We start from the raw sequence: 22,686 nt of genomic DNA, 5'->3' as shown, positions 1-22,686 counted from the left end.
GAGAACAGAAAAGTTCTTTGAAGGTATTTTTTTCAGAAACACCAATAGACTTTTAAAGCCACAAGATTAATATTAGAGTTACTCCTCTTACTTTTCCATGTAAGTATATTAACACGAACTAATAAAATATCTTAAGGAGGTAGACCTAGGGTAAGGGACACAACTCTTAAAAATCATTGGAACATTTGTATTCAGCATTTTACATCATTTAATCCATTGAAAGGCAGAGAAAAAGTAGCAGTTAACAAACCATATCCTTTTTTTTTTAATTAAGTCTATATTCAGTGTTAATAAACTCATAGCTTATTTTTAAGGAGGTAGACCTATGGTAAGGGACACAATTCTTGAAATCAGTAATATGTTCGTATCATATTCAATTCATCAAAGCCTATCAAGCTTTCATTTGAAACAGAATGAAATCAGTCCAAGTTACTTTGATGCTTACATGAGCTTGATGTAAAATGCTGAATACAAATGCTCCATTGATTTATAAGAGCATTTGTATCCCTTACCCTAGGTCTACCTCCTTAAATACAATATATAATTAGGAAACAAACACAATATAAATTTAGCACCATTTATTTGTTATGCCTGATCCAACACTCGTATCTTCTTCTGGAGAGTCTGTTTGGGGAACAAATAATCTCTCATAAATATGTCTAGTTCATTTAAAGACAATAGAATGTGAACTTTAACATTTTCATCCTTCTCAGTGGTTAGGGTCATTTTCAACAGTTTATAGAGATCTTTTAACAGAGAATCCAAAACCTGCAGAAAGAAAATGACAAGATATTTGTCAGTTAGAAAGTGAAATCAAACATGACTATTTTAAACATTAAACAATTAAGTGTGTTTTTGTAAGAATCAGGCAAAATGGGAAAAATCAGAAATATACATGTCAAAAATCCACTGATCTGACAATGTAATTTCACTCAAGGATGCTTTCTCTATTTGAAGAGACCACTATTTGATCTCAGCATCACTGGATTTGCTCTATTTTTTTCTGTAGAATGTTTGAAAAATGAGGCTTTTGACAGAGTTACCTGCCTTGAAAGTCCATCTGCCTTGAAAGTCCATTTTCAATGCATTTCAATTTACCAAATATGGAAAATCTTGTCTTTCGTCCTTGAATCTGATGGTGAAAATAGTCAAATTAAACTTTCAAAATTGTGGTTTTTTTTTTCATAACAAATTCCATCCAATGTCTGATTCTTACAGAGACTGACACTTAATCAGTTTTATTTCTTTTTACAACAAGGTCATCAAATGGTTAACACTGAGCTATTAAAGATTAATTGTGTCATCTATATCTCACCAACACGGTCAAATTTTCTCCTAGAAGCAACACTGTTTAAGCTTTGTACAAGCGCTTCCTAAAAATACTGTTAACATATTAATTTTCGAGGTGTACTAGTTTTCACTATATTTGCAGTGGACCGAAAACTATTAAAAATTAATCCAGTAATATGGATTTTAACACTATATAACACTCATCATTTTTCGAAAACCAGAAAAAATGATACCCACAAATATGTTCATTTGACAGAACCCGCAATTATTAATATTCACAAAAATTAATACATTTACAGTAATGAACAAAATGAAGGGAGGAAGTGAGATACGAAAAGTGCTACCATTTTCATTTTTTTTGGTAATAGTATTATTTAATCAATTTTTCATTGAAATTCAAAGAATTCCAAATACTTTTTTGAAAGATTCTCTTCCCTAAAAATACTAACTTGAACACAAACATGAACTAATCAAGCAATTTTGTCTTAGACTCCTATGTGAAATGTTTTATGTGTGAGCTTTAACATTGACACCTCACTACAGAAAAAAAACATACCAGAAGAATATCTTTCCCTAGTCCCTGTAACAATAGAGTTGTCAGCAGGGCTGCTGCCTTTCTTACTTCTACATCATTGTCTGTCTTCAATAAACTCTGACAGCAGATAAATATCTGTAATATAACAAGTTTGTAAAGTGATTTTTAATCAAGACAAATATTTTTAAGTCAAGTTTAGCAGGATAACAATAATACAGCTAGACAATTTAATCATATATTTTATTGAAATAACACTGATTTTGAATATTTATTAAAAGAATCTTTTTCTGTATATTATCTGCCCCCAGGGCAATAACATTTCAAGAGAGCAGATAAATTGTTATCAGTCCTCTCATGAGCATCACTGACCAGGCACTGATCCAAGGAAAAGGGTGCAGGACATACAACCCCTTAAAATGGGAACATTTTTTGGGTGCATGAAGTTTTTATTTTTCACAAAGTCTACCCCCAAAAATTGTCTCCCCTTGCTTTGCTCGACCTTTAATTCCATTACAGCCTAGGCTATGCCTAAATCAATAACTAATATAGAAAAAGCGTTAGTGACGTCCTATATATGTTATGGGTTTATTTAACATGAAAGGTTCATAATCATTCTGTTGGAATTGAAGTACATAATGTATTTAACTTGGCAGTAATTGATTGAACTTTTAACTCAGGAGTAGAATGGGTGTTCTAGGAAGTCTAGAAAAATTCAAGACATCATCCTTAACAGCATGGATGTGCACAGTCAACAATCATTATTTGAGTACAAATAGCTCTGTCCCTCATAGGTAGCGCCTTAAATCATAACATCTAAAGCTACAAACTATAGGGGTAAAAAATTCTAAGAAACCATCCATTAGGGAAATTTTTTTTATCTTACTCTTTTTCTTCTTTTTCTGGAAGAAAGAAATAGTTTTTAGTCAGTAAATAACTGCTATGAATAATGACAACGGCACTAAAAGCACACTGAATACTGAATAAAATGGTAATGTTATCATAAAAGTACTTACCTCTTGAATAACATTTCCTAAAGAATATCTAAGGACCTTACAGACTTCTCCTATGTTAGACAGACTACTTGCTCTAACTAAAGGATCCTTGTCACGGGCACCTGCCAATAGAGCTGGTAACAAAATATCTCTATATCTGGGGGCAACATCACCTGAAAATTAGAACAGTTTACTGCGAAGTCTTTAATTTTGAAATGTATGAAAGTTTTAAGTAGGTCAATGAGTGTCAATGCTATATCAGTTTTCAAAGACTCTGATGTAGCAAAAACATTGTCTACTATACATGATAATGATGCTATAGTACCAGCAGACAAACCCAAAACAACATGCAAACTGCAAAAGGTATTACTGGTACATCCAATGTTTATTACCAGAGTTAGATGTAGAAAATAATAGCAGTGATAAGACCTATACTGCTACCATACTCCCCACAGAAGAGATAGTAGAAAAAATAAATCTGTGCTATCCTCTTTTGGTCTCTCTAATAAAGACGATGATTGTGATTTACCATCTATGTACTGGATTCCTAACCTCCACAAGAATCCATACAAACAATGTTACATAGCTGTACCTGCAAAATGTACCACCAAACCTTTTTCAAAACTTATAACGTCTACACTCACAGCTGTCAAAGAGGGTCTCCAGTCCTATCACACTTGTTACTCCCGTAGTAGTATTAATTTAATGTGGATCCTGAAAATTCATAAGATCTTCTGGAAACTCTCAATTCGAGATTATTATCAGTCTGCAATTCCATTTAAACGTATGATTTTTCAACTCTTTATACTTCTATTCCAAAAACTCAGTTAAAATCCCAAGTCAAAAACATTATACATCGTTGTTACTCTATAAGATGGTACACCTTGGAAGAGACTCCTCATACTTTGTAAAAAACAATTCTAAATCATCTTCCAAATAAACAGAGAAGATGTTTTCAAAATGCTATAATTTTTTATCGACTACATATCTGTCCAGTGTGGTGGATGCATTTTTCAACAAACGGTGAGCATTCCAATGGGAACAAATTGTGCTCCTCTACTTTCTGACCTATTCCTTCACTCTTATGAGGCTGACTTTATACCTGATCTAATTCAAAAGAAGGAACATCATTTAGCTAGATCCTTTAATCTCAGTTCCACTATACAGATGTTTTATCGTAATACAATAATAGTTTTGGGGATTTTATTCATCGCATCTACCCCAAAAAACTTGATATAAAGGATACTACAGACACTGTGAAGTAAACCTCATATATTTACCTACACTAAGAAATCAATGGTAAAGGAGAAGTATTGACCAAGCTATGTGACAAATATCCCATGTTGTCGACTTTCCTTTCATCTGTGGTGATATCCCTTCAGCGCATGTGATCGACTTTCTGTATCATAACTCATGTGTTATGCCGGAGCTTGCCCTTGCTGCACAGACATATTGTGTCGTGCTAAACTTCTTACAAATAGACTTCTGGAACAGGGTTATGTTGCTGCACGACTCAAGCCATCACTACAGAAATTTTATGGTCAACATCATGAACTTGTGAATCATTACAATGCATCCATCTGCACCATGAAATCTGATTTGCTCAACATGTCATAGTTTTCCTTTCCTCTTTTGTCTACCCAGGACTTGACTTTTTATGAGCAACTCGACAAGTGTTTCTAGAAAAGCAGAGGACGCTTACCTTACCTGTACACCTGGTGCATGCTCCAAGTTTTTTAGTGGAGTATGAGTTGTTCATTTACTTTTGTTATTTTGTATGTGTTACTTTAGTTCTAGTATGTTTTTTGTTTTATGTGTAGATTTTCCATGTCTGGTCTTTGTCCGTTGACTACATTCTTTCGATTTCTGCTAGAACCTTGGTTCCCTTGATTACTCTTACAATATTTATCTGTTAGTATGCTTTTGACATAATATTTCAAATACTTTCATGTATACTTTCATTCATCTTCACTAGTCAAGGGATACGGTACTTTATCTGCTATACAAAATATGACTTTTTACTAAACTCAGTAATAGAGATACAGTGATCCTAATAAATATTTAAATACCCAATTTTCTTGTACTTTGCACCAAGCATTCTCCAATTTTCATCCTCAATTCACTTTTCCTTTCTGTTGCATCAAAATCGGCAAACTGAGTAGTTAGTTTAGGTATTATAACATTAGGATATTTATCAGCCAACAATGCTAAGCCCCTTACTGATGTAAGATATAGGTAAGAATCAGGATGCTTTAGATTCTCCTCAAATATTTTCAAAATGGCTTCCTGCTTTTCTATGGTGTCTTTGTCACATTTTTCTATCAGTTTACACAGTGAAATTAGACCATGTCCTCTCACAGGCAGTAGTGGGTCACATAATTCTTCTAATGCCTTCTGGAGAGGTGAGCATGTGGATTCTCCATCTTTTCCAGCCACTTCTGGTTCTGAATAAGATTTTATTGAGCTGTCTATTTCTTCTATCAGTGGTTTTTGTTTAAGTGAAGTCTTCTTATCCTGAACTTCTGTGGGCTTTACTTGGTTCTGTTCAAATGAAAAAGGTAATTCAACACAGGAAAAAACAAACTGCTTCAGTGGGATCAGCTTATTACAACAACACAGGTCAAGTATGAACATCAGTTTTGTGCTGGTCTAAATTTGGACTATAATAGTGCTTGATGAATTTTTAAGATTTTGATTAATTTTTGTACACGAACTAAAAGTCACAAAACTTAGAAACTGGAAGTTAAACAATTATGGTCCTATATGCATAATCTATAAATGTTAATAATGACCAAATCCCACATATCTAAGAACCTCTTCAATTCTTTTTTTGTTGCAAATAAACAGAGTTAAATTTTTGACAAAAAAACACAAAACAACTAAATACACAAAGAACCCCATGTTTTTTGCTATGGGTTTATATATTTCATACTTTTTACAATCTTATCTCAAAACAGAACAGTTTTTACACAAAAAAATATCTGATCACTGCTATTTTGCTGACAATAAAAATCCCCCACAACAGATTGTGACATTTATTTTCATTAAAACATAATATAGTAAATATGAGCAGATATATTCACATTGTTTACTACAACAGACCTGTGTTGTTTGGGAAGATTTTGAAAGTCTTTCTGACCAAACAACTCCATGTGTAGCTATAGCAATCCTTAGATCCGATGCCATTTCCTGAACTTCAGAATCAGGATGGTTCTCAGCCAAACTTTGTAGTAATGGAAGGAACTTCTGCATATGATCTATGTTTGTATTATTACACTGAAAAAGATATGACAGAATATGAAAGTATATAATATGACTGAGATTGACATTGTTCAAAGAGTAATTCCACACTGAAAATAAACTTTGCTAAATCAGTTTGTATATTGCATAAAATATAATGTGTGCTTACTTAGCTAATAGAAGTTTCTCACAGTTCTTACATGTATTTATATCATAAAAACCAGAGTGCAAAATGAAGCTCAAGGTAGATCATACCTAATACTTTTAGTAGATAGATTTTGCTAATTTTTCTCAAAGATGACCTTGAACAAACATACTACAAAATTTTAATATAAAAATATAGGTCACCAATTTTAATTTTGAGAGAATTGAGCCCAAGTATAGTTGATTTTTTACAACATTTTATATAGATTCTGGAGGGAATCTTCAGTTTCACTTACTATTAAAAACTTTTAAAAGAAAATTGTACAGAGAACACTTTTCAGACACTATTTCATATTTCAAGAAGAAAATTGGGAGTCACCAAACTTCTTCTCCAGTATTATTAAAAAAAAAAAAACCAAAATTCCCATTACATTTCTATAGAACATTTTCCTGCCAATTATCTCTCCTTTAAAAGAGGGTTTATAAAATTAATGTTTGTACCAGTATATCATCCTTTGTTTACCTTTAAACCTCCACTTAGGACAGATGTGATAAGACCCATAGCCATTGTCAGTGTTTCATTCTCAAACACAGATGTCATCTCATCTTCAGAGAAGTTCAGGACTTGTATTGCTCTTTCTAAAGTCACCTGTAAAGTAAACATTAATCGAAATTATGGCAGTCTACATATATTAAAGGTAATGTCATTTTTGAAATGTTGACAATGGCTGCTTAAAGTCTTTGTTTTTTCATGAAAAGAGTTCCCTCTCAAAAAAGGCAGTAGATGTTTGATTATCTCCCTTTTCAGGAACCTGTCTAAATATAACGAGAATAGATATGGTGTTTATGTCAATAAGACAACAACCCCACTTGGATGAAAATGTCAGCCCAAGGCCACCCACTGATCTTCAATGAACAATTAAGAAACCCTCATACCACAGGGCAGGCTACAGTTGGTCCCAAATCATCATTATACACAGGTACAGCTAAAATTAACTTCCTTGAGCACATATACATATCATATCTAACCTATATTTAAGTTTCATCAAACTCCATTGAGTGGTTTTTGTCCATACAAAAATTAGTAGACAAATGAATGGATGAATGGTAACAGACAGTTGGATTCCAATACTGTGAAAGTACTTGAGTTCATGGATAAAGGAAAAACAGAAGTTTGTGGATTCTTGAATTCATGCATTAGAGGTTTTCAGTATTCTCATCAATAGAAATCTCCTTTTCATTGGGAACCAAATTTCGTGTTTTGACTAATCCATGAAAACCATAAAAATTGGTACCCCACGAACAATAGTACTTTCACAGTATATCCCATACTTTGTTCACAGGACGTTTAAAAACCAAATAAAAAATTTGCTGGCCGTCACCATATTTGTAGTAAAATGAAAATAGAATTAAATAATAAGGCCTAAACTTTTTTACAAAACATGCATTATTAAAGTCATTTACCTCTACAAAATCAAGGGTTTGTTGAGTATCGGTCAGGCATGATGGACCTATGACATCACACATGCTGGCCAGTAAGTTCAATATCTGGATCTTCCTCTTTGTAGTGTCAATATCTAGGACACTATGACCTGTTATCTCTGTAGAACAAGTGCCTTGAATTTCTTCTGTTATTATACAGCTTAGTTCCTGGAACATAAAATTATCCTATGTACTAACAAAGCTTTAACCTTCAATTATTTTCTTTTTATATATAAATTGAAAAATATAAATGCAAGCACATGACACTTCAATGAATATTTTTTTTAAGAAACAATTTACTTTATCTCAAATCAAAGAACAGTGATTTATAAGATAACTTACTTTCATCATGAATAAGAAAAAATTGCCAGTCAAGCCATGTTTCTGTAAGTCTTTCAGTATATCTAATACTCCTTCAGTGCTTGTTTGTTGCCATGTATCATCTCTACAGAGAAAAATCATTTAATCCATTGAAAGGCAGAGAAAAAGTAGTAGTTAACAAACCATATCCTTTTGTTTTTTAATAAAGTCAATATTCAGTGTATTAAAACAGACAACTCATAGCTTAAGGTGGTAGACCTAGGGTAAGGGACACAACTCTTATAAATCATTGGAGCGTTTGTATTCAGCATTTTACATCAATCTCATGTAAGCATCAAAGTAACTTGGACTGATTTCATTCTGTTTCAAATTAAAACCTTGATAGGAATTAAGACGGGAAAGTGAACCAACGCCTGCTGTGTTTTATTTCGTTTTGAAATCCAGAACAGGATACCACTTGGTATGCTGGGTTGTCTCAATGAAAATTAAAATTACCAACGAAAATGGACAACAACATCAACTGGATTTGCAAGTATAATTTTATTTGACCGACTAGTTTCGGTGGCTAGGCCAATGTCATCAGGGTACAGTGGTATAAAATATTTACCTAAGGTTAAAAATGTGGCCCAGAATATGCAACGTCATAATTAATATTCTAAGGTGATGAAAGTGAAAGTATAATGGTGAGTTAATGTCTATAAATAGAATTACGAAAATAAATTGTAAAAATAGAATTGGAAATCAATAAAAGTATTTAAATAAAGACAGTTTATGGCACTGCCCGTTTCAAGATGTTGTAAGTGTAAGTAACAGTAAGTTGTCTGTCCCAATGTTCTTCAGGCAGTTCGTCCAGACATAAGGTGGAGGTTGAACTATTACTGTCACTGGTTGTTAAGTCGATAAGATCTGGTTCTTCCCATTTTGCTGGTTCAGAATTTGTGTCCAAAATATATCCAAAATCATTAGTTCTAACTGGAGGTTGATGATCTGTACTGCTGTTTATAAGAATCACGGAAGTTTCTGAATCTGAAGATAGGTACAAGTCTTCCGCTAGCATGGCTAGGTTTGGTGATGGTTCCTGCGTTTCACTTGGAATGTTCTTCATCAGGTAAATAGTATCAGCAGGTCGGGTGCGAAATGTTGGTTTTGTATTTTCCCAGTTAACTTTGGTTACACTTTCAAATGGTGGTTTCCATTTCCTGATTGGTTGGGCACTTTCTTTTGGGGTTTGCGTTATTTCAGTGTAGTGGTCAGTTGGTTCATTTACATGTTTATCCTTCAGATGGCGAACTGCATTGTATCGGTCTTTGAGTTTTACCATTTCCGAGTCAAAATCTTCAATTTCACTGCATATTCTTCTTATTCTTAGTACTTGGCTGTAAGGAATGCTATTTTTCTGGTGCATTGGATGGTATGATTTGTAGTGAAGGTATAGGTGGGCGTCGGTGGGTTTGGTGTGGAGGGATGTCTTAATTTCACCCCTGTCGTTTTTTGTTATTTTGGTATCTAGAAAATTCACTTCTGTTTCACTCGTGGTGAAGGAGAATTTTATACTTGGGTGGTACTCATTTAGTGCCTTGGTGAAGGATAATAGTTCCTCATATGAATGTGGCCAAATGAAAAATATATCATCAATAAATCTCCACCAAACTGTTGATAGAAATTGGTGAAATTGAATATGATACAAACATATCACTGATTTCAAAAGCTGTTTCCCTTACCCTAGGTCAACCTCCATTATTTATGTACATTTTTTTCTGTTTCTTTAAAATGGTTGCAACTGTCCTACTGGACAATATATTTAGGCCAGAAATATGTTTTTAAAATCTTGATGATACTACATACAAAAGGTACTGCATACAATATAGCAAGCCAAAGTAATATTAAACTAGAAGCCCTGTTTATAACAGGAGCCCCGTGTCATTTGTTAGTAAAGATTTTTTTATAGTAAATCAAATGTGTCTGTAAGACACTAGTGATGCCCCCGCTCACTAGATTTGCCAAATTAGGAATATGTTTATTTTTGTATGAAGACATGGTTTGCAGATTCAAAAATTCTTCCAAGACTTGTGATAATCATGCTCTGTTAGTTCAGTTCAATCCTTCCAAGACTTGCAATGACAAACTGTTCCACTACCGTAACTCGAAAAATTTGGGGATCAATATGGGGATCAGAAGTGTTACTATCCCAATAACAAATCCCTAACTTTGTTGCTGGGTATATAAATTTCTGACAAAAACTATGAAGTCTACCGAAAACTATCACCCAGTTCCGTAATATTCTGAAGTCCAACTATCACCCAGTTCCGTAATATTTCATGAAAATCAAGATCATATGACCTTGCTCACCATCATTATGTGCAGAAACATCCTGCAAAAATATTTTAGATGAGGAGATAGCCATACAAGCCATATAGCCCTATTTCTGATGAAAATGACTTAAGTCTAACTTTCACCAATTGCCGAAATATTTCACAAAAATCAAGATCCTATGACCTTGCACACCATCATTATGTGTAGAAACATCCTGCAAAAAATATTTTAGATGTAGTTCAAAAACCGTATGAGGTGGTAGCCAGACAAGTCATGATCTATATATTTCTGAGTAAAATGACTATTAAAGTGTAACCATCACCAATTTCCGCAATATTCCATGAAAATCAAAATTCTCTGGCCCTGCACACCTTCATCATGTGTAGAAATATCCTGTCAAATATTTTAGATGTAGTTCAAAAACCATACAAGAAAATAGCCATACAAGCCATATAACCCTATTTCTGAGTAAAATGACAAAGTGTAAATATTACCAATTTCTGTGATATTTCATGAAAATCAAAATCCTTTGGCCTTTGCACACCTTCATCATGTGTAGAAATATCCTGTTAAATATTTTTTAGATGTAGTTCAAAAACTGTACAAGTAGATAGCCGGACAAGCCATGATCTATATATTTCTGTAAAATAATGACTGTGTAACTATCACCAATTTCCGTAATATTTCACGAAAATCAAAGTCCTTTGGCCCTGCACAACTTCATCATATGTAGAAACATCCCGTAAAATATTTTCCGATTTAGTTCAAAAACTGTACAAGTAGATAGCCGCACAAGCCATGTTCTATGTATTTCTGAGTAAAATGACTAAGTGTAACTATCACCAATTTCCGTAATATTTCACGAAAATCAAAATCCTTTGGCCCTGCACAATTTCATCATGTGTAGAAACATCCTGTAAAATATTTTAGATATAGTTCAAAAACTGTATGAGGAGATAGCCGGACAAGCCATGATCATGTGTAATCCGGAGAGACAGACGGACGGATGAACTGACAGACGGACAAACAAGGGTAAATTAATATCCCCCCCAACAGGTTGTTGCGGGAGCATAAAAATGATTTTTTACGATTACAAATTCATTTTTTAACTTAACAAATTTGATTTTTAATATTACAAAACCCTTTTTTAATATTAAAAAATGATTTTTGATATTAAAAATTCAATTAAATTTCTAATATTAAAAATGATTTTTTGATATTAGAAATTGATTTTCTAATATTAGAGAATGGATTTGTTGAATTCAATTACAATTTTTTTTAATATTAGAAAATCATTTTGTAATATTAAAAAATGTGACTGATTTTGCTATATTGTGAAGTGATTTTTTAATATTACAAATTCATTTTCTAATATTACAAATTCAATTTGTAATATTACTAAATGCGTGATATTTTGTAATATTACTAAATCAGAAATACATGTACATTTGTATTAGAAAATGAATTTTAAATATTACAAAATGATTTTTTTAAAATTACAAAATGAATTTCTTATATTAAAAAATATTTTGTAATATAAAAAAATATTTTGTAATATAAAAAAAATATTTTGTAATATAAAAAAAATATTTTGTAATATAAAAAAAATATTTTGTAATATTAAAAAATTATTTTCTTATATTACAAAATATTGATTTTTGTCCACTTTGGCTTGCCATATACATATAAATATATAACTAGTAAAGGTATACAATGGCCAGTAGAGAACGTAGACAAAATAATTTAATAGTATACTTGAGAAATAACTCATGGAGACTCAATTTTATCATAAATGGATAGAACAATCTACCCTTTACAAGACTTTTTTTGTACATTTTGGCAGTACCAGTATGCATGTAGGTGCTTAAATAATTAAGATATTCAACACCAACAAACATTCAAATGTAAACATATCAGGAAAATAAATAAAAATATATCAGAATAATTAAAACTATCATATAATGTTAAACTTCATTTAAGTGTCAGTATCGGTAAGAATCAGGCAGTGGGTAAAACATGGTGTGAAAAAAAAAACAACATCATTTTGATATTGTATTTGTATTTGCTCCAACAGAATTAAGGAAAATAGACAATATTTTCTATATCATGATGGTGCATTGAGTTATAATTCCATTGAAATGCACTGAAATGAACATTTCAATGACAAATAACTCTGTCAAAAACCTCATTTTTCTAAAATTCTATAGAAAAAATTTCTGAGCAAAGCCAGTGATGCAGAAATCAAATAATGGTCTTTTCAAATAGAGAAAGCATCCCTGGGTGAAATTATATTTTCAGATCGGTGGGGTTGTGACATGCATGTTTCTGATTTTTCCCATTTTGCTTTATTCTTACAAACACTTATACTTAAAAAATATGAGTGGTCTTATTTAAAGGAATTAGTCTTTCTGTTTACTTGTAAGTTATATGCAATCAACAGAAATGATTAAATGTAATCTGCAGTGCCTACACTTTCTCCTGTTGTGTTACTATGGTGATGCCTCCATTCTGTCCAGCAGCACAGATAAGCTTAGGATTCAGAATAAGTTGAGCTGACATGGAGGGTGAACCTAAAACCAGGAACTTTAAGTACTGTAAAGCTTCATCTAATGGACACTGTTTCAGACAAGTAACCAGTATCTCATGCAAGGAGGACCTGAAAATGCAATAATTCAACATACATAATATCAGAATACTGCTGCTTACTTAAATCATAAATCTGTGAAAATGTCAAATGAAACTGAATAAGAAATATTTCAAATTTCAGAAATTTAAACATTGCAATTAGTGTATAAAAGAAAAAAATACCTACCAATAAAATGTGTGAACTAAAGCCATAACTCAAGATTATTTACCTTAAATGTGAAACACCCTGCTTAGAAAAACAGTATATCTGGAACAGAGGCTGGAGAACTGGTACCAGGTATTTAGATAGATTACTGAAAGGTTCAGATCCAGATACAAACACCTTGAATAGAAGGTAAGTATTTATATATTACAGCCTTCATAATACAGCCCCTGTTATCTACTGGAGATCTTGATATAAGCCCCAAGGCTTCGTTTCTGTTGCATTTGACTTTTCAAGTGTGCTTATAGCAGTATTGCTCTCCATTATGTAATCAGCAACTACATGTAATTGCATTTGTCATTGTACTTACTGCCTGATCTTGAACTACTGCCTTGATACTAAAAACAAAAGCACAGTTTTTTATGCCAAGGTTGCATCAAGACTACTGTGACATTGTGTATCACATATTGAACATGATAGAGCGATACGAAATATTCTGTCAAGATGTTCAGTACTGGAGTTATTCTACATTTGTATTTGTCGGCGAGGTTACAATTGATTTGGTCCAACATTGTCATTATAAACAGCCGTTTTTTCAGTATAATGGCAATTGCAAGAGATTGTAATTATCTAGCAGTAAAAACAATAGAAAATAAAGTTGCCAAAAAAGCCATACATTTCTTAATTTTACCATTAAAAAAATACCAACATCTATCTTGGACTGATCAATGCCAATCATTCTTTTACACTGTATTAGACTTAAAAATACCCATTTCTTATTTTACCTTATGAATGTCTTCAATACAGAGGGTAAGAGTCTGTTCTTCTACAATTATCTGTTGTTGTTTATTTCTACTAAAGTCTAACATTCAAAGAAAAATATAAATATGAATTTGTACTTGTACTTGTGCAAGAAAAATAACACAACCACAAAAATTGTGAGATGTAAAAGAACATGTGGTAATCATTAAGTAAAATATCAATTTCATTCAAACGTCTTTATTTCCCTGGATGTCATCTACATACAAGTGAAAAAGAAATTGCAAATTTTTCACTATGTAAAAACAAAATGAAAACTAGACGAAGTAATGCCCCCTAACTCCACATGGACTGTTTAGCCGAAACACTCAGAGTAGGACTACCCTAAAAACTTTTTTGGGTGTAGGAAACACTGATGAAAGATTTGTCTAGTGACACTTGGGCAACACAATTAATACACAAAATTTCACTGAGTTGCTAATTAGATGTTCTATTAATCCTCCATTTACATATGCATATGCTTGATGAAAACACATTGTGTAGATGAAAATATCCTAAAAGGTTTGTACTTAAAAAAATAGTATCAGTTTCACCATGCAGATTTGGATAAAATACTATTACCAAAATTCTGAAATTTGGGGATATTTTAGTGCGAAAACATGAATGTTACCAGAAAATCACCCAAAACAAGTCTTTCCATGACAATATAGAAAATTTATGGGCATTGGTATAGATGGTTAAAAAGGGGGAGGTGGCTTGGCTTTTATTTTTATAAAAATTGATAAAATTTGAGATAGTTTTGACTTCATAGCATTGTTTGGGTGTAGGTAATGTTGCTTTGTAAGGAACTTAATGTTACATTCATGAGTTCATTAAAACAAGATGTAAGAAAACACTCAGGCCCTGTTTCTTGATAGGCCAGTTTGCAGTTTTTAAGGCCCTGCAACTCTGATATCCTTATATAAAAACCACATTTTTTTTTCAGAAGGTACTTGTTTAAACTGTCTGAAAGTTGGTAAATATGTTCAAAATATTTTAATGGTTGGACAGGATGAATGTTTTTATTTTTGAAAGTAAGAAAACATCTCTTTAGGTTACAGACCACCATTTGCATCATCAATTTAGAAGGAACGCAAAAAAAGTCCTACGCCAAGGTACAAAGTAGTCCCTTCAGCATGCCATTATAAAAAAATGTTGACAATATTTTTAAATGAATGAACTTTTTTCTTGACCCCCAACTTTTTTTCAAATAAATTTCTGTAACTCAAAATTGAAATTTGGGTAAAAGACATTAATGGCCAAATTTCTTTTAACAGGACGTAAATGTCCCACAGGCCTTAAATCAGATCCCAAGATCAATATAGGACCCATACCTGATGGTGGATACCAAATATCAAGAGGCTGCAACTTTTAGTTGCTGGGGCATAACAAATTTGAATGACTTAAAATCACAATAATTAAAATATGCATTTTTCTCAAAATCACAGAAAATGAAATTGCATAGAAAATTTATAATGATAAAATATCAGTAATAAACACATGTGATAATTTCTTAATTTACAAAATATTATGAAATGAATATCAGATTTGACGAGCACAGCAAGATAAGCCCCTGTAAAGATGGAGCAAATACGGACATAAAATTCAAGCTCAACACAGCCCTCAATTTTTGAAAGTACCATTCTGTGTCAGAATCAGGCAATAGGTGGCACATCTATTTTCTCAATTTGTTCTTGTTTGCCTCAAATTTATTCAATACATCAAGTTAACAACCGAAAAGCTCTAAAAATTCATCCTGAAGCATATATGACATAGATACTTTTTTACTGATTATAGAGGGAAAAAGTGCATAAAAAAATTTCTGCCATTTTTGCATAGTGCATTTCAACTAAATTTGACCAATCAATATCTTAAAAAGGGCAAACTTAACAAACACTATGATGGTCTATTTCTTGAGGTTATGAGGTATAACTACTTAAATCATGAAATAAAATCCTTCATGTACCACACCTTATACACCCTTTGCCTGATCCTTAAACAGAGAAGTACATTGTACTTCAAATAACTTAATTACAATGTACTTGTAATAAAAGATAACATGAACAGACAATCTGTGTGTTTAACAGACTGACAGACAGAGAATTTCTATTAATCCTGAGAATTTGTTTCAGTAGGTACATATATGACAAATAAAAAGAAAAAGAAATAAAACAATTGTCAATGTGGTTTTTTGGCATTTGGTGGAATTGTTTCCTTTTTTAAAATTCAAATTGGGAAATTGCTCCATAAGAGCCCTTACCATTTGGTGACTGTATATATATGGTCTGGGGCTTTTTTTTATTTTTGGTTCTGGCAATGTTAATTTTAGGTTAGGATATATCTGCAAGCAGAGTGAATATGCTTCAAAATGAGACTACCGGTAACTTTGTAGAGTTTGAGTTGGGACTTGAGAGCTGAACAAGAGGTTATGAGTTATGGTGGCCAATAAAAGTTGAAGTTATGTTTATTTTTTAAGGGTTGGGCTCATTTCTAGGCATCTTACCATAGCAGAATTGATACATAGTGTTTTATTTCACTTGGAATTTATAGACGAATGATGTCTCTCACCACTCCTACAATGTCAACCCCTTATACTACCAATAACCACTTGCGGTAAATCTTAGGCCAATCTGTAGCCAATAATTGCACAAAATCATCATTTTTTTCCCATGAATGACCCTTCTTGGAATGCCTGACCTTCCACTGTATTAACCCTTCAATGACCATCAAAGGGTACAAGCTTTGGAAAAATTGCAATATGGACCATGTCTTATCCCTGGTGAGCCACACATCCGGCCAAAAAACAAAAAAAACAAAAAAAAAAGGAGCATTTTCAGATTATTACACAAACGTGGGTATCCCCCTTTTTTATGAAGCATGTCCCATAATTCAAAATTGAAAAATCAGGAATTTATCAAATTTAAAAGCAAACTCACATCAATCAAACAAAACAAGTAATTAAAGTTTCATGAAAAAGGGTATAGGGTATGTAAGTCTCGTAATGTGACTCTGTCGTTTCATGAGAATGGGTCCTAGTATACCACTCAAATGTATGGCATTTAAGCATTATCATAGCATCACGTTCAATATGAAAAGCAAAATATCTTTTTGTGTAAAAATACTGATAAAAATTTACAAATATCTAGTTCTAAAAAAATGTTAGTAAAAGCATAAAATAGTAGATTTTGCATTGTAATACAGTGTTTTGATTTCCCGGTAGTAAACAATAAATTGCAGCTCAGTCTTTGGATTTCAATACATTCTACATCAGAAATTCTGGAAGGGAAACTGAAACTAGAATGAGATTTACAAACCTTATAACCACCATTGAGTTACAATTTGAAAACTGTGAAATTTCCCCTTTTTATGATTTAAGTCCCATAACTCTAAAATAGCAACCAGAATTCTACTAAAAACTGGGAGCGTGGACCAGATGCACTGGTAGGGTAAACATCCACTGCTTTTCTAGAAACCAACATGAAGTATCTATAGTAAACATACCTTTATCTGATGAACAAGACATCAGGGGCTTCAACAGAGGACTTATAAAGTACTTCAATGTCAGGTCTGGATAACTGCTAGCTATAAATGATATAGTGCTACATGCCACACGTAGAAAATGTTTAGCCACTTGCTTATTTGGATGTTGCAGTAGGGATAATATTTGGGGTGCCACATGTTCATAATATTCCTCAGGAGAAGATAAACTCTTTGGACAACTTGCTATCACCTTGGCAACAGCATCAAATTTCCTCCAGTCAGCAATTATATTCCCCTTTGCATCTGCAACTATATAGAAATTCAGTATATTTGCACAATTGCATCATGAAGATGAAATTTACATCTAGAGAAACCTTTTTCGTTGTTATCACATTCAAATTGCCTTTAAATTAAAAGCTTCATCACCAAACTTCGCAACTGTGTACTGAAAACAATCTTTCATATCATGAAAGAACCATTTGAATGAGTTAACCAAAGTGCTGTAAGCACTGGAGAAATAAAGTTGAGATAATTGCAATGAAATTTGGATGGATAGACAGAATGACAGACAGACAAGGTGATTCTGAGTTGCTAATTTACATATGTTTCTTCAGTCCTAAAACATGTTATTTTGGTTATTTCATGTTCTATGTTGTGTCTGTTTTTTCTGGTCTATAGTCTTAACCTATGGATTACATTCTTTTGATTTCCACTAGGATCTTGGTTCCATTGATTACTCCCTTCAATATACAACGCATATGTTGAATGGGGGTATAACAAGAAATGTGTAATGATGCTTACTATAGAACAAGTTTATGCAATTTTTTAAGATGTATATTACTAGAAAAGAAAGTAAGTGTCTCATCCTCATTGATTAAATCTTGACAGCCATCGATACAGCCATTTTGTGTTTTCAAAGTTTTCACAATTTATTAAGGGAAAAAATTCAACTACAACCTCTTTTTAAAATATTTTTTTCCACTTTAATAACATAATTTTAAAATTATTGCAAGAAGGATGTACATGTTTTTCAATCTGAGGAGAAGAAATGATTTACCTGCATTACCCAGCATGCCATGTAAAACATTGATGACACCTAGAGGCTTCATCAGTATCCCTGTCAGCAGCTGACCACAGATCTTCCTCAACCAAGCAGGTGCCCTAATTAACACAGGTTTTGTCTGTCTATTGACACCATCCCCCTAAAATATTGTATAATGAACCAAAAAATTAAATTGGGAGGCACATTAAAACATCTTTAATTCCACATAGGTTTGTATAGGAAACCATGTAGCACTGTTTTAAGGAGATCTATATACAAATGTACTAACTATACTAAAGGTATAGTCCAGACAACAAATGACAACCATGGCAACACTGACAGTGCTATAAAATTATACAATCACAATTTTAGGTCTTCTCATTTCAATAAGATAAAAATTTGATGTTAAACATGCTTATTTTTGAATGTCTTAATTTTATCAATCTGGAGGTTGGGGTCCTCAGTTGGCATTGTTTTTTATTCTTAATTGAGAAGAAAATTAAATATGTAGACAAACGCTTGCATGACATGAAACTACATGTACTTTTGTGTGTATATATGTATGTTTATTTTTAAGTAATGCTTCCATAAATGAACAAGTACCTTTTGGACAGGCTGTTTACTTGGACCACCTTGTAATACCAATAGTTCTCTAACCAACAATGGCTGACTGATACTCTGAAGTAAATTGTTCAAGCTGTCTTCACAAAATTCCATATGCTCTTTAGTCCATCTGCTTTGCTCCACTGAGCCACAGTCATTTTTGCTCTTAGATGTAATTTTTAGATCTTGTCCTTCGGCCTTATGATTGACTCCATTCTCTGAATCTTTGCTCTTAATAAAATCTTTTTCTCCTCTTACATGTAATTCATTACAAACAGCCATGTTAACAACCATTGCAGGAGTCCATTTCTCAGGTGGAATGGATTCAAGTTTACTCTGTTTTGTGTCTTTTTCTAATTTTAAAGGAGTATTAAGAACTCTCTTTTGTCCATGAACCAGCTGTAATAGAGCTGCTAGAATGTCGCCAAGATGTCTTGACATAATAATTGTCGCTAAACTTTCAACTTTGCAGCAATCAAGTAATCCTTTGATACATCTAATAATCCTTAAATTTCTGTCTATGTAGTCTAAATGTTCTGGAACGCCCTCAAGAACTTCTTCAAAACATGTTCTCTTGTCAGTCTGTAACCCAACACCTTCCTGTAAGTAAGGACTGACACCAAATATAACTATAAACTGTATGGCTGTTAGAAAGGTCTTCTTCTGTCCTACACTCAAGGTATCAGGAGAAAGAGGCGGGGCTTGGGAAGGCTTGAGTTCTGATTTCTTTGTATTCAGCTCTGCTTCGAATTTAACCATTGCGTTATTTATTGAAATGTGAAGAATTTCCAATATTTTTAAACAATAACATGTATATGTCCATTTTATTGGTATTTCATGATTTTCTATTGTTGGATTCTTTTCAATATACAACTGTATGTCTTTATATCTTGACTTTTTACTTTCATCTAAATAACACTTAAGTGTTGATTGTAAAATTCTATCAAGAGAATCTGGGTTTTCTGTAAAGACAAAAAAATGAATGTGCATAAACTACAAAAAATGACTTTAAAATGACTTTACCAGGAATATAAATGTTCAGTTTTAGTATCAGATAATAAACCAATTAAAATGTACAAGACAGCCATAATACCAAAGACAAATGCCTTTTGAGTTATTTCAGACATCTTAAGGTCAGAGATAAGAGAATGGGCCTAAAATGTCATTACTATAAGGACAATTTGTTTGTGGAAACTATTCTGATGAAATATTGTACCTATAATGGTAAGACCACATGGGGAATATGGAAGGTACATGTAAATATTTACATTGGTATTGAAAGTAAATTTGTGTACTAGTACATTGATAAAAAAAAAAGGAACGAATTCTACTTCATTTAATCACTACATGAATTTCAATACATGTATAATGACTACAAACCTATGAATCCCTGGTTAACATTTAACTAACATAACTTTTATAAGTTTGAATAATGTTTCACAACAAATGACAAGTTCTATTAAACAATGTATGTTCTTATTAACAACTTTACATTTGAAGTAGATTATAAACATTTGCCTTGGCAAAAAAATTGTTAAGATATTTACCTAACAGTGTATCTCCAGACTTTGGAGTTGTCAACACCTTCAACAAATCTAAAACAGTGCCTGGGTCATCCATATCAATTTGAATCTGTATTAAATTTCAGGAGAATCTGGAATGTTTAGGATTTACAGATGCAGATTGTAAATTATAATTCTTGACATGAAAGCCTCATAGTAATAATCATAAACGTTTTTGAATTATGGGCCAAAATAAATATATGTAATTTGCAATTGAAAATTAACAAATAATATGAAGCAACAAATCCTTGGATTCCAAACTTGGAAACAACAGGGTTTCAGTCAAATCTGAAATAAACCACAACAGGTGTTCAAAGAGTGATCTAAGGTTGGGAAACCTTATTTATTTACCTAGAACATTTGAAATTTCATTTACCTGGGTCCTGAACCTTTAACAATTTTAAGCATTGTATTGAGGATTTAAGATTTTCCTTAAGTGGACTATTGACTTCGAAAAGACCAGAACCTTCCACTCTTGAAAAATTTAAACCCCTTCCACAATTGTCTTGGTTACAGAATCATGGCTGGTATTCCACTAAAAGCTAAATTTTGATGCCATGTACATGTATAATGAAAATCATAAATGAGTTGAAAACAGTGCACAAGTTAAATGTCTGTTCATATTATTTTTTTAATTTAATCATTTTCTTTTCTATATCATTCCACTCTTGCTCCTGATTTGAAAATAAATAGATAATTTTGTTATTAATGTCCAAATAAAAAAATTTGATAATCATACATGCATGCTCCTTTAAAGAAAGAAAAAAATACCAAAATAGCTATAAGAAAATGTTACACTGAATAGTTTAAAAAATTCAACAATAGTAAAAAATTGTAAAAAAGATGGATCCAAGGAGTTTTTGTCAACAGTCAAATCTTTTATGACAAAGGTAACATTTATGGAAAGGAAACTGTATGATCTAAAAATAATGGATATTTCTACTTTTTTAAATTGTGCCAGTGCCAATTTTTATTTGGGAAAAAATATCACAAAAAATGAAAATTTGTCTTTATCACTGTTACTGTCGATGTCAATGTCAGTTATTGACAAATTTTCACAATTCCATCCAAGTTATGCTGTGCAAGTCCATATTTTTAGTGAAGATGTTTGCCATAAGAGAAAAACTTTTCTCCACTACCCCTGTGGATGACAGAATGAAACACAGAAAATGTTTTAAAAAAAAAAATACGGTATTATTTTAGGAAATGTAGGGAGAAATTTTGCATTTTACAAAATTGGGAAATAGCTTGTAAACTTCGCTAAAATTTCTATTATCAAACTACATCCCCTGACAGATTTAGTGAAATTTGGTCTTGTCTTTTGAGAGTCAGTTTCCTCTATTGATATGACAGATTGGGAAAAATGTGACAAAAAAGTAGTAGATTCTGCTGGCTATACATTGATCCAGTGCGACCTGATTAGAAATAGCTCTAGGAAATGAATTCCAGGAAGTATACTTAAATAACTGACATGATTTACTCAAAACCCTACAATTTATAGAACAAATATACACATACAATAGAAGTTTATTTGCACACATTTAAAGAAAATGGTTATGGCAAGAACAAAAACAGTACAATGTAATTTACATTCCATATAAACTTAATTCATGACCATGGTGGGATAGTGATGTAAATCTTATCAAAATAGATTAATCTATAGTTTAAACTTCAACGTTATATATTAATATTATTTCTGTTATATTAAATTGACCTTCGATTCCAAAATTCATTCATGAATATCTTCTTTGAAAATTTCATAAACTAGTGTATCAGGGGAATCAAGGTTATTCTTTAAAAATTAAATGGTATTCAATTGAACTTTTAGATGTAGAGACGTTCTGTTCAGATCTGCTAAGGCCTAAGCATGCAATGGAAATATGATTTTTTTTTCAGAAGCCTGTTCCTTGACTAACTTGTACAGAGGAACTTCTCCCTCGAATCAAACGCCACAATTTTTTTTAAAGTATGTGCCGAGGGTTGTATGTTTTCTGCTTAGTACAAAGTCAATATTCTACACATTTTGAAATTACATGGATCCAGAATTTCGCAACAGTCCGACGACGTTTTAGGTTTTACTTACTTAGTAGAGACGC

General features: G+C 32.3%; 1 protein-coding gene across 5 annotated transcripts; it reads right to left on the bottom strand.

The window, feature by feature from the left end:
* Nucleotides 1-563: 563 nt before the first annotated feature.
* LOC148616389 (transport and Golgi organization protein 6 homolog) lies at nt 564-22,667 on the bottom strand. 5 transcript variants are annotated; one of them, XM_088583368.1, is made up of 17 exons: nt 22,507-22,636; nt 20,967-21,132; nt 20,576-20,682; nt 19,029-19,990; nt 18,441-18,585; nt 17,405-17,692; nt 13,891-13,967; nt 13,173-13,285; nt 12,788-12,973; nt 8,026-8,128; nt 7,666-7,851; nt 6,725-6,850; nt 5,920-6,093; nt 4,887-5,358; nt 2,839-2,990; nt 1,847-1,960; nt 564-768 (listed from the first exon to the last, which is right to left on the bottom strand). In XM_088583368.1, the coding sequence occupies exons 3-17, from the start codon at nt 20,646-20,648 to the stop codon at nt 586-588; spliced, it is 3,354 nt and encodes a 1,117-aa protein (XP_088439494.1). In that variant the 5' UTR covers nt 20,649-20,682; nt 20,967-21,132; nt 22,507-22,636; the 3' UTR covers nt 564-585. The 5 variants fall into 5 exon arrangements, with proteins under 5 accessions (XP_088439494.1, XP_088439493.1, XP_088439491.1 ...); XM_088583367.1 differs by lacking the exon at nt 20,967-21,132 and having other exon boundaries at nt 22,624-22,667; XM_088583365.1 differs by lacking the exon at nt 20,967-21,132 and having other exon boundaries at nt 22,507-22,644.
* Between the last annotated feature and the right edge of the window lie 19 nt (nt 22,668-22,686).

This window comes from Perna viridis, chromosome 5 (assembly GCF_037379345.1).
Source record: "Perna viridis isolate PV_CMFRI_1.1 ecotype Kerala chromosome 5, ASM3737934v1, whole genome shotgun sequence".
In the NCBI taxonomy this organism is placed as follows: Eukaryota; Metazoa; Mollusca; class Bivalvia; order Mytilida; family Mytilidae; genus Perna; species Perna viridis.
This window is presented reverse-complemented; position numbering and strand designations above follow the sequence as displayed.

What these genes read in the sequence shown, in the direction of transcription:
- LOC148616389 (XM_088583367.1), bottom strand. Translation starts at nt 20,648, where the DNA reads ATGGATGACCCAGGCACTGTTTTAGATTTGTTGAAGGTGTTGACAACT. An exon ending in GTAACACAACAGGAGAAAGT is followed by an intron (nt 8,129 to 12,787) that starts GTAGGCACTGCA and finishes TTTTCTCTGTAG; the next exon opens with AGATGATACATGGCAACAAA. An exon ending in GCAAAGTACAAGAAAATTGG is followed by an intron (nt 2,991 to 4,886) that starts GTATTTAAATAT and finishes TCTAATTTTCAG; the next exon opens with GTGATGTTGCCCCCAGATAT.